The sequence below is a fragment of the Schistocerca americana genome, chromosome 5 (genome assembly GCF_021461395.2).
Source record: "Schistocerca americana isolate TAMUIC-IGC-003095 chromosome 5, iqSchAmer2.1, whole genome shotgun sequence".
Taxonomy (NCBI): Eukaryota; Metazoa; Arthropoda; class Insecta; order Orthoptera; family Acrididae; genus Schistocerca; species Schistocerca americana.
The window spans coordinates 38542326-38557629 of NC_060123.1; the positions used below are offsets into that span (position 1 = coordinate 38542326).

The 15304-nt window shown below is 39.0% G+C and overlaps 1 protein-coding gene across 2 annotated transcripts in view; it reads left to right on the forward strand.

The window, feature by feature from the left end:
* LOC124615826 (retinoblastoma-like protein 1) overlaps positions 1-15304 on the forward strand; it is a 173145-nt gene that overhangs the window by 3864 nt on the left and 153977 nt on the right. For both annotated transcript variants that reach the window (XM_047143971.1, XM_047143970.1), the window contains exons 3-4: positions 14629-14829; positions 15105-15295. In XM_047143971.1, the coding sequence (XP_046999927.1) occupies positions 14629-14829; positions 15105-15295 (392 nt within the window). The remainder of the gene's footprint in view (positions 1-14628; positions 14830-15104; positions 15296-15304) is intronic.

A 15304-nucleotide genomic window follows, 5' to 3' on the forward strand; every position in this document is an offset into this window, starting at 1 on the left:
AGGAGAATAACAATACATTATTGTCATCTATTGTATATCTTGGTACATGCTTTTTTGTAAAAGCATTTAGGCCCTATGGTGTATGTAGCTCTTCTGTTTTGTGCTGCAGTTGGCAATTCATTTCCATTAGTCGTAGTCAATCAGTTGATTGTATATTATAACCAATGAGAGTTGCTGGATGTAATGTCTTGTTTTGGTGGAGATACAAATTGATTGCTTTTTGTTTTCGACATGGAGAGTGCAAGATGGACTATTATTGAGGGTATTACGGATTATAGGGTTGGTTGTTGGTTTTTGTCTTTAATATTGTTATTGTATGTTTGTCAGAATATGACAGGATTTCCTGGGCTAGTGTTTCATATTCCAGTGTTATAGTTTCATTGTGAGTTGGCGAAGCCAACAAATGTGACTGTAGGAGAAAGCAGCCTGATGATCATTTCAATAACTTTCTGGGATATTTTCAGAATGTCCCAGTTTTTGATAGGATTAAGCAGGAAGTGTACAGTTTAAATTTTACAGAATATTCTGTTATATCTCACAGCATTGTGCACTACATGTTCAGCTATGCCGTTACATAATTTCATACACTAGACATCATGACAATTACCTAACTATATTTTCTCATTGGTTCCACACCATCTTGTGTTAACTGTCCAATGATTTGTTGTGTTACTTCCCATCATTTACTACGCCAATAATCAACTGCAGTGCAAAACGGAAAAAGCAACCAACACTCTTTAAGTGCATTTTTACTGACCGGATGTTAGTTATCCCCTTTCATTATTAACAGTTACTGCATGTTCTCTGAGTAACCTTTAACTGTGTAGTATGGATTACTTATGAAGAATGTTTTAGCCACCTTTTTAAACAGATATGTGTTTCAATAATCCTCTTTTTTCCATCTCAGTGGGCAATTTATTATACTATTTCATTCCCTGATAGAAAATTCTGCTTTGAGCTAAAAACTGAATGTTTGTAAGAATAGTATTTCGCCCTGTGTAAGCAAAGAACCTAGTTGCCATGGTGATCGGTAGTTTAGCCTGTTTGAAACAACCGCCGCTGATATCATCTTATAGTTGTCATATTGTTTATGGCATTTGTGACTTGTTTCATACATCACTGATCAAAGCCAGTGACTTAGTTTCGAATATTCCTCTTTATCAAATTTATCATCTATGCTTAAAGCATCAGAGTTGTCTTCCCTCTTTATTCTGAAACGTGTACTGCATATTTCCTCATTGTTCATTGTTAATTTATTACAGACTGCCAAATCGTAAACATTCTTGAAAGTTTCATGTGCTTTCTCTTAAGGGTGTTCCGATGTTTCATAAGTGAGTATGATGTTGGAGTCATCAGGAAAGAGAATTTTTTCTCCATACCTTAAACTGACTGGAAAGTCCCAGATATACATAAGGTACATAACTGGATCAAATATGTTAACCAGAGGGACACATATCTGTATTTGTTTCTTGCCTGACAAATATTTTACTAAAAATTTATCATTAGCGGGTGTGTAAACTACGCTGTGATCAAAAGTGCCCGGACACCCCCAAAAACATATGTTTTTCATATTATGTGCATTTTGCTGCAACCTACTGCCAGGTACTCCGTATCAGCGACCTCGGTGGTCATTAGACATCGTGAGAGAGCAGAATTGGGTGCTCCACGGAACTCACGGACTTTGAACATTGTCAGGTTATTGGGTGTCACTTGTGTCATAAGTCTGTACTCGAGATTTCCACACTCCTGGACATCCCTAGGTCCACTGTTTCTGATGTGATAGTGAAGTGGAAATGTGAAGGGACGCATATAGCACAAAAGTGTACAGGCCAACCTCGTCTGTTGACTGACAGAGACCGCCAACAGTTGAAGAGGGTCGTAATGTGTAATAGGCAGACATCTATCCAGACCATCACACAGGAATTCCAAGCTGCATTAGGAACCACTGCAAGTTCTTTGACGGTTAGGCGGGAGATGAGAAAACTTGGATTTCATGGTTGAGTGGCTGCTCATAAGCCACACATCACGCCAGTAAATGCCAAATGATGCCTCGCTTGGTCTAAGGATCGTAAACATTGGACGATTGAACAGTAGAAAAACATTGTGTGGAGTAATGGATTGAGGTACACAATGTGGCGATCCGATGGCATGATGTGGGTGTGGCAAATGCCTGGTGGACGTCATCTGCCAAGGTGTGTAGTGTCAGTAGTAAAATTCGGAGGCAGTGGTGTTATGGTGTGATCGTATTTTTCATGGAGGGGTCTTGCACCCCTTGTTGTTTTGTGTGCCACTATCAAAGCATTGGCCTACATTGATATTTTAAGCACCTTCTTGCTTCCCACTGTTGAAGAGCAATTTGGGGATGGCGATTGCGTCTTTCAAAACGATCGAGCACCTGTTCGTAATGCACAGCCTGTGGCGGAGTGGTTACGCATCAACAACATCCCTGTAATGGACTGGCCTGCACAGAGTCCTGAACTGAATCCTACAGAACACCTTCGGGTTGTTTTGGAATGCCGACTTCGTGCCAGGCCTTACCGACTGACATCAATACCTCTCCTCAGTGCAGAACTCCGTGAAGAATGGGCTGCCATTCCCCAAGAAACCTTCCAGCCCTGATTGAACGTATGCCTGCGAGAGTGGAAGCTGTCATCAAGGCTATTGAATTCCAGCATTACCAATGGAGGGCACCACAAACTTTTAAGTCATTTTCAGCCAGGTGTCCGGATACTTCTGATAACATAGTGCACATCAATATTTTGCAACCTAATTGCAGCTAAGACTAACTTGGGCAACTTCGTGTTGCAACATACCAATTTTTAAACAGGGATGGGTCTTAAAAAGGATTTTTAACAGTATTTTATGAGAGTATTGTGAGCATATAGTGATTTTGTGTGCCTTCCACATCCCTCTGTAATGTACGTACTGATCTAAGCATAAAACATTCTGACAAAACCTATATGCCTGAGTGCTGTAATATAATAAATTTAGAAAAAAACAGCTTATTTTTGTCTTTCCATCTTGCAGCATGTTTCTCCTTCAATGTTAATCTGACTTAACAACAAGTCAAGGGCATCTTTTTTTAAATATCAGGATCCTGTCGTCTTAAAAATTTCTTTCTCCTTCTTCACTTGATCCTTCTGATACAGTTTCTGTTGCTGTCTAATGATAGGCATTTTCCTTGTTCCGTAATAGTTTTTCACGAAGTCTAGCGATCTGCACATTCTGCCCCTTCACAAGCTTTTGCAAGACACGAATAACTGCACTTAATCGAACTACGTCATCATCGAAGGAGATCTGTGTTCACAATTCAGATGAATCTGGCACTGATGTATGGGGAGTTGAACTGGCTGCTTCTGTGCCATAGGACTGCTTTACAGCTTTGGACACATTATGGAACCATTGTGGCAGTTTCCTCTTCGTAAGTTGAGGTAGCTTATTCGGGATGTCAAACAGTATGGGTACTGCATTCCACATGGGTTTATTATTGCCTGCATTCATGAACTGGTTTGATTCGAAGTGTAGCAAACAAAACATAACATTTCTATAAAGGTGAACAGGGATTTTTTTTCATAAAATCTTCTCGTCTGCTATTCATTAGCCATTTTCTGCCCCTAAAATGAAACATTAATCATTAATACACCTGTAGTTTGCAAGGGAATCCTGACGATACAGTTCAGTAACATGGTGGTTTATACCTCTCAGGGTCCGTAAGATGCCTAAAAAAAGACAGATGTGGTATATTCTTCTTGTTATTGCTGCAATTTATTGCACTACAGACGCTCCTGTTTGTAAAAACCATTGCACAAACCAAAATAAACAACTACCATTCCCTTTCACGATCACGCCGAGCTCAACAGTTTTACTTACTGTCCGATTGGTGCACTGCTGGTGCAGGAGGCAATAAAATTGAGGCAAAGTGTTGCAACTGTTATGTTAAACAGTGGTTCAGGTGCTCTAGGGCACTGTCCACCTCCTCCACAGGAAGAAAAAGGAGGTGGCCTTCAACTGTGTTCCCAAACACATGGGAACCAGAGGGAATGAGGAAGCCAACAAAGCAGCAAAAGTAGTCCTCCAGGAAAATACCACAGTTCAACTTAACGTACCCCTGCAGGCTGTCTTGTCGTTGATGACAGAGTGTTGCCTGAGTGGGAAACGCAATAGCTGGAACTGGCCAACAGCAAGCCGTGGGTCAGTCATACCAATTATTAGCCCGTGGTGCATTTCCTTACAGACTTTGCAAAGGGATGAAATGGACCTCTCTGCACAGTGGTGCATGCTTATCAGTTGCGGCTAGAAGACCCACTGAAATTCAATGTTTGCAGAGTCACATACACAGTACACCATGGTATCTTTTTATGCTGATAGAAGGGAAGCCTTTGGTATACCAAGTGACCTAGTCTTGATTTTAGGTGCTGATGAAACAATAGCTAGAAAATTGTTGACATTTTGTGTGGTGTCAGGTGTCATGCCTAATTTAATTGGATGGAGGTTGTAATTTATTACCATTATTATTATTTCTTTCCTTTCTCAGACGTTATGTCTGGTTCAAAATGGAAAGTGACGCGGACCTTGATCAAGCGTGACTTCCTTTTAACTGTACGGTATGTGTTACATTGCATTTAGGAACTTTCGGGTAGTTGAACATGTATCAATAATTACAGATTTCTGTTGTTGTATATATACTTTTGGATGTAGCTGTATTGCGTTGATGTACTAGTGGATATTGTGTGGTATGACTCCTGTAGTTGATAGTATAATTGGTATAATGTCCCACTTTATTCTGATGCCACATGGCCTACTCATCTGGTTAGTTCTACTGCCAACTAGCAATTTTACTGACTTCCACTTTTATTAATAAATCTATTCGAGATTAAAAGTGGTATGTTCCATTACTGTGACTGTAGTTATGTGGCCTTGACCTATCATTTTAAAATGAGTGAATACTCATTCACCAGTACCACTATCATGTAAAAAGGTGCTGATGACCACCCTTTTTATTGCTCATCAGTTTTCAATCCATCCATCATTGTTAACTATTTCTCTTACACCTAGTGCTTTTAGCTTGTTTAATATTGTTCTGTTTTGCATCCGGTTACTATGGGTTTATTTATCAGTTGTCATTTTTCATTTGTTGTTCACCCTTGCTATTTGAGTTTATGTATTATCATTTTGTCATTTGGAGTTACTGAGTGGAGCTGTGGGTGCTATAAAAAGTAGTGCCAAGCGGAAAAATCGGAACATTTCATTCTTATTTTTCTGTTTTGAGTTCAGTGGAGGCAGCCGGAAAAATTTGCACCTTGTATGATGTTAATAGTATTGGACAGAGCTTGGCAAGAAAATGGCTTTTTCATTTTAAGGAGGAATCTTTGGACGTAAGTGATTTGTTATGTTCACAAACACCTTCAGGGTTTGAAGAAGATCATTTGAATGCACTAATCCACACTGATCTATGTCATTGTACTCAAGAACTGGCAAATGTGATGAACTGTGATCATTCCATCATCATGCGACATTCGCATGCAATGGGGAAGGTTAAAAAATTGTGTGTATGGGCACTGCAACCTCTAAGGCAAAATCACCGGGTGGCCGTATGTGCCTCTCTGTGTGCTCATCATCAGTTGGCTTTGTGAGCAACATCAACCATTCCTATCTTGTACATCACTGGTGACCTGAAATAGTTTCTTTGTACTAACAGAAGAGAAAGGAATGGCTGAGCCCAAACAACACAGCAACTCCCCATACAAAGGCCTGCACGTATCCATAAAAGATAATGTTATGCATCTGGTAAAACAGCAGTAGTGTGGTGTTCTACGAATTGCTTCCTCGACGTGTAACCATCACTGCTGACATTTATTGCCAACAACTGAATGTCTCGCAGATGCAATCCAAGAACAGTGAGCAGGGAGACTACATGAAGTGATGCTACTCCACGATGAGGCCCATCCGCATTCTTCTAGGCAGAAGAAAAAAAACACTATATAGGAGTTGGGTTGGGAAGTCATTCTGCACCTGCCTTATTCCCCTGATATTGCGGCCTCAGATTTTCACCTTTTAGCCCTTTCTTCAGGGAACTTCCTTTCTGGATGAAATGCACTCCCAGCATGGCTCCATGAGTTCTTCACCTCAAAACCATATGATTCTAAGTCGCAAAATCAAAAAGTTACTGCAGTATAGGCAGGATGTTGTAAACAGTGAAGGAGAATATATTATTGATGACTAAAGTCTCTGCTATATGTATCTGTTGTGTTTATTAATCTTATGGAAGAATGCTTAGAATGTATGCAACAACCCCATAGTATGTTACAGTCAACAGTGTCAAAAGCCTTGGACAGATCTAAGAATGTACCTGCAACACAGTCATCCTTGCCAAGAGCTTCAAGTACCACTTTTGTGAAATCTGTAAGAGGCTGAAATTGTACTTCTTCCACTTCAAAAACCAAAGTGTGTTTCGTTAAAAAAACTTGTATATACTCATGTAATTCGGCAGTCTATCTTTCGTGGTTGATTTGATTATTTTTGAGAATGCAGACAGTAGTAAACCTGACTTAAAGTTTTCAGTACTATCTGCTTTACATTTCCTGTAGCAAAGGCAGTACTCGTGTTTGCTTTAGGGATTCTGGATAAGTACCTGAATTCAAGCACTGCTTTATTATTTTTTGTTAATGGGGCTTGTGTACTTCGTTGCACGCCTTCAGAATAGTTGACTAGAACCTCATCTATACTTGCTTTATTTTTTTACTTTCTATATTGTTTTCCTGATTTCAAGCTTTGGTGTGGGAACATTATAATTGTGGGTGCTACATGACTTTTTGGGAAGATTCTTTGGGAACTTCTCTGCAGTATTAGAGAAACAGTAATTTACAAATTTGACAATTCCTTTGGATTTTCATTTTAATTTACCCCCAACTTTGATTTGTAAGTAGCTACACTTGTTTCTGCCTTTTCGTTTCATGTTTTATCACATTCTGCACTATTTTACTTTTTCTTTTCTTTTTTTCAGTAGGCAGTGCTCTCCTGTATCCTTTTTTTGACTAAATATGAAGACAAATGCTGAACTTTTTGATACCCTATTAGCAGCATCTACCTATCATGCCACACCAGAAGTGCTCAAAGTTCTTACTAATTTTATGCTCAACAACTGTGATAATAGCCGTGTCTCTACATGTTATTTTGTCAGTTTTGGGGCCCAAAAAACTTTTCAGGTCTTCAGTTAATTGGTTGAAGACTGCGTCCACATTACCACTAGTTGAGTGGTGCACATACAGAATCAGTATGCCCGTCTAGTGTTTTTAGTTAAACAGCTACTAATTTGAATTGTTTACCTGCATTAATTGTGATCAGATCTTGTCCATCTTTGTAACATGTCTACCTGATGTAAATACGTGATGCCCACCCTTGAAGGTAGTTCTGCAATAGCAACTTGCACATTTATATGATGATAGCACTAAATGCTGTATTTCATTGTGTCATAGACAATTGCTATGTATAGCAGACCACTATGCTGTTTAAACTGGTGTGCCTTATTTTTAATAGACTGCACATTTTTATGTGGTGTTTGTGTACATCAGTGAGATACAGCCTATCATTTGTGTACACATTGACAAAATCTCTAAACTTGTTCAGATACTTCTGAGGGAGGGGAAACTGTTGGTGTGATTTATCCTAAAAAGCCCTAGTCCTCCTACCGATGACACCAAGTATTTGACCATGTGTGGCACCCCATCCACCTACTGCACCCTCACTGATTAACTCCATCTTCCCTTTCTCATTCCTGTTGAGAGGCAGACCATGTCTTGTGTAGCATTAGTTTCACGCTCTCTGTCTGAAGAGTAGGTTTAGATATGGGCGTGATTATTTAGTTAGATTATATGATTTGCATTGAACATGTTGCCTCAGATTGTCGAAATTGCTCTTCTTGCTAGTAACAGAGCTAATTTTAATGTAATCTCTCAGGTTTTTTCAGTGTGATTGATTAATGGTATGCTTCCAGGTGTCATGCCAAGTTGATGTTTCCATTTTATGCACAGTATTTCAATGACCAACCCAGTCGTCTTCTTTCGGTTCTGTGCGTATTGCTGTAAAGTGTACTCGCTGTAAGGACTGGTTGGTGTCCAGGCAGCGAGTATGTGTAACTGCATAACTTACAGCATCCAATGAAAACTTCTTGGTTATCATTGAAATATTGTGTTTAAAATGGGGAAAAAATCTTTACAGAACACCTGAAAGTGCACCATTAATAATTTTCACATAAAAGTATTTTTTCACTTGTAAGTGCAAACTTGCATACTGTCCATTTTCAAAAGTTAAACTTAGTTTGAGTGTCTTAAAATATTTATTAATGATTCTATCAACAGTTGCAGTACTTACATTAGGCGACTGGTTTCACACTGTGCAAGTTCATGTTCAGGCCTGGCCTAATGTGCCTGTACTGACAATGCCTGATCTTAGTATTGTATGTCAAAGTGGCAACACATGCTTCATAAAATATATACAGAATGGTTGTCACAATTCGACTTGGTAACTGTCGTGTGTGGTTTGTGGCATTTATTCTGCAAACATTTTATAAAGTATTTGTTGCCACTTTGATGTTTATTATTAAGACCGAGCAGTGTCAGCGCAGCCTCAGTAAGCCAGGCTGGAAAATTAACCTGTAAAGTTTGAAACTAGTCGCCTAATACAAGTACTGCAACTGTTGATAGAATCATTAATAAACACTTGAAGAATCATTAATAAACACTTGAAGAAATTAAATAAATTTGCCGATTCCCTGTCAACAAAATGTTGAAACTGAAAATAGAGTTTTACAAAAGCACACACACTTAACCAATTTTGGATGGCAGTGTGTATTGACTAAATGATCATAATTCTGATAACATTGGGTAATTAACACACAATTTAGGAGTAATGTCTTGGTGTGTATAATTAGCTCTTATTCCTTTAAGAATATTACTTCTGGATGTGCTTCTAGAACTATGTCAGCATTGTTCCTTAAACATTTTATTGAACAATGTTAAGAGTACCTGACATGAGGTTTAATGGAAACACAATAGGTTCACTCGAGATACGGTTGCAGCTGTTGGAACCACGTGACTGTGTTAGAGACAGGCATTCTCCTAGTTCCCCATAGTTTGTGGCTGGACGAAAGCTGTTAAAGTGATGGCCAGTGGACAGTTGCAAGCAGTTTCTCCTGATGAGAGGAAATTCTTCTGACTGACTCTAAATCGTTTAATTATCCTGCTCCAAATGGATCAGTGCACACGTGGCAGTAGCTTTTTGTGTTCAGTCTCGTCACCTTCTCATTGAAGAAAATAAGTATTAGGTTTCTGCTTGTCTTTTAAAGGAACAGTACACTTCAGCCTCATGGATCTCAACATCTTCTGTTAACTTCACTTTCAGAATGATTAAATTTTCTGTCTTCCATACAAGGATCGGATCCCAAAACACAATAATTGTGTCACATACTATACTCATTGCTATAGATGACATGCACACATTAACTTGGCTAACTTTGGAGGGGGTGGCATAGGTAGAAATGTGCTGTGATATTTGTCTTCAGATTAAATAATTTCCTGCATTTGTAATGTTTTGGCATTCACTACTTTGTAGTTTATTGATATTGGTTCTAATTATTGGCAATGTATTATCAATCAGCAACAAAGTTTATGTTACTAATATTAGTGAGTCAAGCTTATTTAATTTTTTATCATGTAAATATAATCAAAATTTGTAAAAAGTGTCAGGAAAAGTGGGTAAGTGTGAGGAATAATTCATACCTCCTTCAGTTAACATTGTGTGTCACAGCTTCTCCAAGAAGAGCCGATCACAAGTGGGAAGTGGAAACATTTGACTCAGTTTCATTCATCATAATAGATTTTTTTTGGAAAATGGGAAACTGTCATTCATTATTAAAATAACAAAACACTGTACTATTTATGTATTTTTTGCATTCTTAGCACAGCGTGTTTAGAAAATTTCTCAGTGTCACGATCAAATGTCATGTTCGTGTTTTGTGTGTAGTTCTGCCTCTCTTGCGCTGTCTTTCTGCATTATGGAGGAGGCACAGTACCGTATAACCTCAAAAAGGTGCCACAGTAATGGCACAAAAGAGGCACAAAAACATACAAACATCACACACAACACTTACGTAAATATGTGCACTTGAAAATGAGAATAAATTATCAAAACGCTTAGTACAAAGCACAAAAAATATGAGGTGCAGTGTTTCATTATTTAAATCATAAACATTTGAGCAATGTGAAGACAGCAAAGGAGTCAAATAGCACTAGAGATGGCCAAACGCCGAAACATGCAAAATATGCACTCAAGTAAAGCAAAGGTTTCTGGTGGTCGAAATTACCTCAAAGCTGCAAATACTTGTTAGAGACAGTTTGAAAACTGTTCCGCTTGTTTGTGATATGTTTACTCGAATAAACCGTATGTGGTGTGCCAACAGCTGCTTGTGAGTAGTCACTGAGAGGGAGCAGAGAGACACTATGTTTGTTGTAATAAGTTGAAAATTTTGTTGTATAGTGACTTAAATGTAATCATAATACATACTAAAACATAAAAAAATGTTTGTCTTGTTCACAGTAATACATTACTTCATCTTTCTTTCCCCTCTATCCAACATCTGGTTGGATTGAGGTATCAGTGGTACTTTGCCACTTTAATCGGTCTTTCCACCATTCTTCTTCCACAATTTGGTTCCATAGCAGGTTTCTCCTCCTTAAACTCATCTTTATTGTATCAATCCATCTTGTTCTCAGTCTTCCTATGCTTCATCTCCCTTCCTTTATGGGCTTCTTTCGTCTCTCTGACTAGTTCATCCATCACCATTATAAATAGTAGTGGTGATATCACACTTCCTTGTCTTAGTCCTGTAACATTCTTAAACCATTCAGTTCTTCCAACTGGTGTCTGCACACAACTAGATCTTTTTCTTACGTTACCTGGATGACTTCAAGTGTTTGCTTTCCAACTCCCTTTCTCTTCAAGGTTGCCCATGCCTTTTCCCTGGGAACACTGTCATATGCTTTCACTAGGTCGAGAAATGTCATCACCAGATCTTCCCCATACTCCCAATGTCTATACATCAACTGTCTCATTGCAGTAATACATTACTATACGATAAAAATAATTTCTACACTGATGTGCAAAACTTAAAGGTGAAAGTAACTTTTGTATGATGTGTCACTACCAAGTACCATAGGTCAGTGAACCTTAGGTCACATTTAGAAAGAACTACTAGAATGTAGTACAGAAGGTAATTGAAGGAAATACACAATGAGATGAACAGAAATGATACTTTTATTCAAAGACAGTAATTACACTGAAGTCACTGCAATTTGTAATTGGCGGATGCTCTTCAACGGGCCCCTGTAGTTGAATATTCTGATAGGTGCAAATGGTGACAGACATGCTTTGGCCAACTTTGAATACCTATGTTTTATTATGAAAGTTTTGTATTCTGTAATGAGAACGTTTCAACATTGTACTCGGGCACACCTGTTAATAAGTATGGTTCAGACTTGCCCTTTGTAACCTTGTTGGTATATCCAACAGTTTATTGAAAGCTTGCCTCACTGATGAGAATTTTTCGAGAAACACTTTCAGATGATGGCGTTGTAACCTATTGTGAACATAAATAACAGGGTCTAGCATGAGTGATCTGAAGGGGCTCTCTAGCAACCAAAAAAGTAATATACAGAGTCAGCCATAAAACTGTATACACACTTTAAGGAACGAAAATTATTACTTATGTGTTAATTTTACATTTAATAATTGATCACACACATTGTACAGCCTTCAGTTTAGCACATGGTTACTTTAAATGTTCACAGAATGACGAGCGGTTGCCGCAACTACGTCAGTCAGTGTTACAGTGGAGATCGCTGCACATGTTGCTGTAATCTCCTGGCGAAGTTCCTCCAGCGTGCATGGCTTACGTTGATAGACATAATCTTTCACAGTTCCCCACAAGTAAAAGTGCTTAGGTGTTAGCTCTGACGGCTGTGGAGAGAACTCGTTGGATTCTCTTCACTTAAAACTTCCAGGCTGATAGGCCGTGGCCGAAGTACAAAACTGTCTCCTGACGTTTCGTCTCCGACTGCGGGAGACATCCTCGGAGGTAAAGCGGCGAACTGCGAAGAGAACTCGAGGGAGCGCTGATTATATAGGCAGTACAGAGGGCGCCACTGTCGATCACGTGGCGTCAGGAGACAGTTTTATACTTCGGCCACGGCCTATCAGCCTGGAAGTTTTAAATGAAGACAATACCGGCCGTGAAAGCTTACACTGTATGTTCATTGGATTCTCTTTGTCCAATCAAGTGCCCGGGAAAGCTCGTACGGCTAGGTAGTATAGTGGTGGCGCCCCCTCCTGTTGAAAGAGGGCCTTTTCATCAGTTCCATAGAGCACTCGTATACCTGGAAAAATTGATGTGCATAACATTCCCAGGTACACTTATTCAGTGACAGTAGCATCAAAGAAAAACGGTCCTACTAAGCCCCTAGATGCTAGTACACACCACACATGAACCCCAGGTAGATTGACAGCTTAATCCACATAAACATGCAGATTTTCTGGTGCCCAGTACACGCTTTTATGCCAATTCACGTTTCCATTAAGTTTAAATTGTACCTCGTCACTCTACACTACCTTCTTCACAAATTGTTTGTCATCAGTTACCACTTGCTGCTGCTGCTGCTGCTGCTGCTGATGATGATGATGATGATGACGAGGTCCCATATTCCGAGGAGCGTAGGGGGCGGTGCGGGAGACCCGCACTGCCGTACTAGGCAAGGTCCTAGTGGAGGTGGTTTGCCATTGCCTTCCTCCTGCTGTAATGGGGATGAATGATGATGATGAACAGGACACAACAACACCCAGTCATCTCGAGGCAGGGAAAAATTCCTGACCGCGGTGGGAATCAAACCCCTAACCCCGTGCGCGGGAAGCCCAAGGAAGCGAGAATGCTTCCGCAAGACCACGAGCTGCGGGTTAAGTTTAAATTGTACCTCGTCACTCCACACTACCTTCATCACAGATTGTTTGTCATTAGTTAGCATTTGCTGATACCATTCGCAAAATTGCATTCGGCGATAAGGCTAGTCGTCATTAATTGCGTGCAGTAATCATGGAATGTAAACTTTCCACTTTGCAGCTTTCAGAATTCTTTGTACACTTGTACTGCTAACCCCCACCTCACTTGCATATTGCATAGCAGACTCCTGTAGAGATTTAACAAAGGTTTCCAAAATGAGACCTGACAAAGCGGGACTTGTAGCTGTACGCTATCTTTCTGATCTTCTTTTGTGAATATCACAAATCGTTCCACATAATTCAAAGTTGTCAATGATGCATTTACTTGTTAGGCGGGTTGGTGGTTCGGTTCCAAACTCCCACCTCCACTGACGTTTCACTTCAACATTATCAAACTTGAAAAACCACTTCATAATACCCTTTCGTTGCTTGTATGTTACGCATGCTCCAGCCACCTTGTTTTCTCAATACCGAGATTAAAATACTAACATCTGTTGAGCCAAAGACCATACTACAACTCACTCTTAATTCAAATCGAACGACAATTTTGATATCTTGATAGAGCCTAACAAAGAGTGTATACATTTTTCTGGTGGACTCTGTATTATTGCAATCAAGATAATTAAAAAAAATATGTTTTGGAAACACAGCAGATTGCTTATCTCTGTCACCTTTTCATGTCTGGGCTGTCTCATAATATATGCAATGTATTTGGAAAAACAGCAGTCACAATTGAAAAGATTGCAAGAGATGCACTGTAACAATAAGTGCATTTTTTTTAGTATGTTATATACAGCTGAAATTAATATTTGGACTGGACTGTAGCTGAGCCTTTACAACCAAACTAAATTACTTTCCAACCTACCTTAAACACCACACTTTACCATAGACCTGTCTGTCATGGCATATTTATTCCAAAACGTAGAAAGTGTAAAAACTGTGGCATTGGCAATTTCAGGCAATTGTTCATAATTCAGTATCTCCCCGAATGATCTTGAATATTGTGTAATTTTAATTTCATTACTCAAAATACAGCACATCTCATTGGTTACCTAAGATAAGTCCTCACATAGGCTACATGAAACAGGCGAGTTGCCAACCATTTGTACCATGCAGGTAAAACAGTGTAGCTAGAGTTGCCCCTGTTATAAAATGTCGTCCAGTTTTTGGAACACTTTATTTCACTATTAAACTTAGAATAAGGAATTGCAAACAAGAGTGAATATAAAATAAACAGCAGCTTTTATAGGGGCCAAATCAGTAATTGCTTGATGAAATTGTAGGGAATGACAAACTTTCAGGTTGATGGACATTGCCCGAGAAGAGTGGAAAAGGTAGGAAACGAATATAAGGGCTGCTTAAGGAGCATTAGGGAGTGAAATGAATAAAATCAGTAATAACATGCCATTTGATAATTTGTTTTCCGCTCTTGCTGTTGATGTGATGAATGTATCATAACAATAATGAAAGTTTCTCAACAGAGACTTCACAATAAAAGATGCTGTACCTGTGGAAAGTTCTTTGTACATTCTGTTTCAACTATCCATGGAGAGAATAATCAAAAACAATCCTTTCTTGTTCCAGTTTGATTCAGTTTTTCAATAAAAGCAAAAAATGGGCTGACATGGCAAGCATGCCACCAGAATTTCGCAGCAAAATCGAACGTTTGGAAAGAAACTTTGCTGTGTCAATGGTAATCTTCAAGAAGTTTCAACCAATTTTTGTAGATATGTTCCAAAAGCCCGCAGATGAACAGCCAAGACAGCAGAGGTCGAGAAAGCAAAGGTAGGATACTGGACCAACTGCTTTATTACAGTGTAAAGTAAATTAGAAAAGAAAAGACAGCCACTCACATTACAGAAAAGTATCGAGTATGGACACAAACGAGATCGATAATTGTGGCCTACCTATCAAGTTTGTATTTGTCAGCATCTGTGAACTTGCATGATGTGTAATGCTTTTATTAAAAAGAAATTCCTGTACTCTAGTCTTAAGTATTCTGTTCAGCTTACATAATGAAGAGATTTTTTTCATAATCATACATCAGTTTCTTTTTCCAGGAGTTTGCCTTGCACACCTTCTAAATTATTTGACTTCAGCTGGACGTTATTTGTTTGCGTGAAGAGTGAATTTAGAGATATAAGTGATGATTTAGTCAACTCATATCACCTGCTGCTTGCGTGCTGTGATCTGATTTTTGGAAATGCTCTTCTTGCAGACAGAAGAGATATTTTTAATCATAATTTTCCAGGTAAGACTT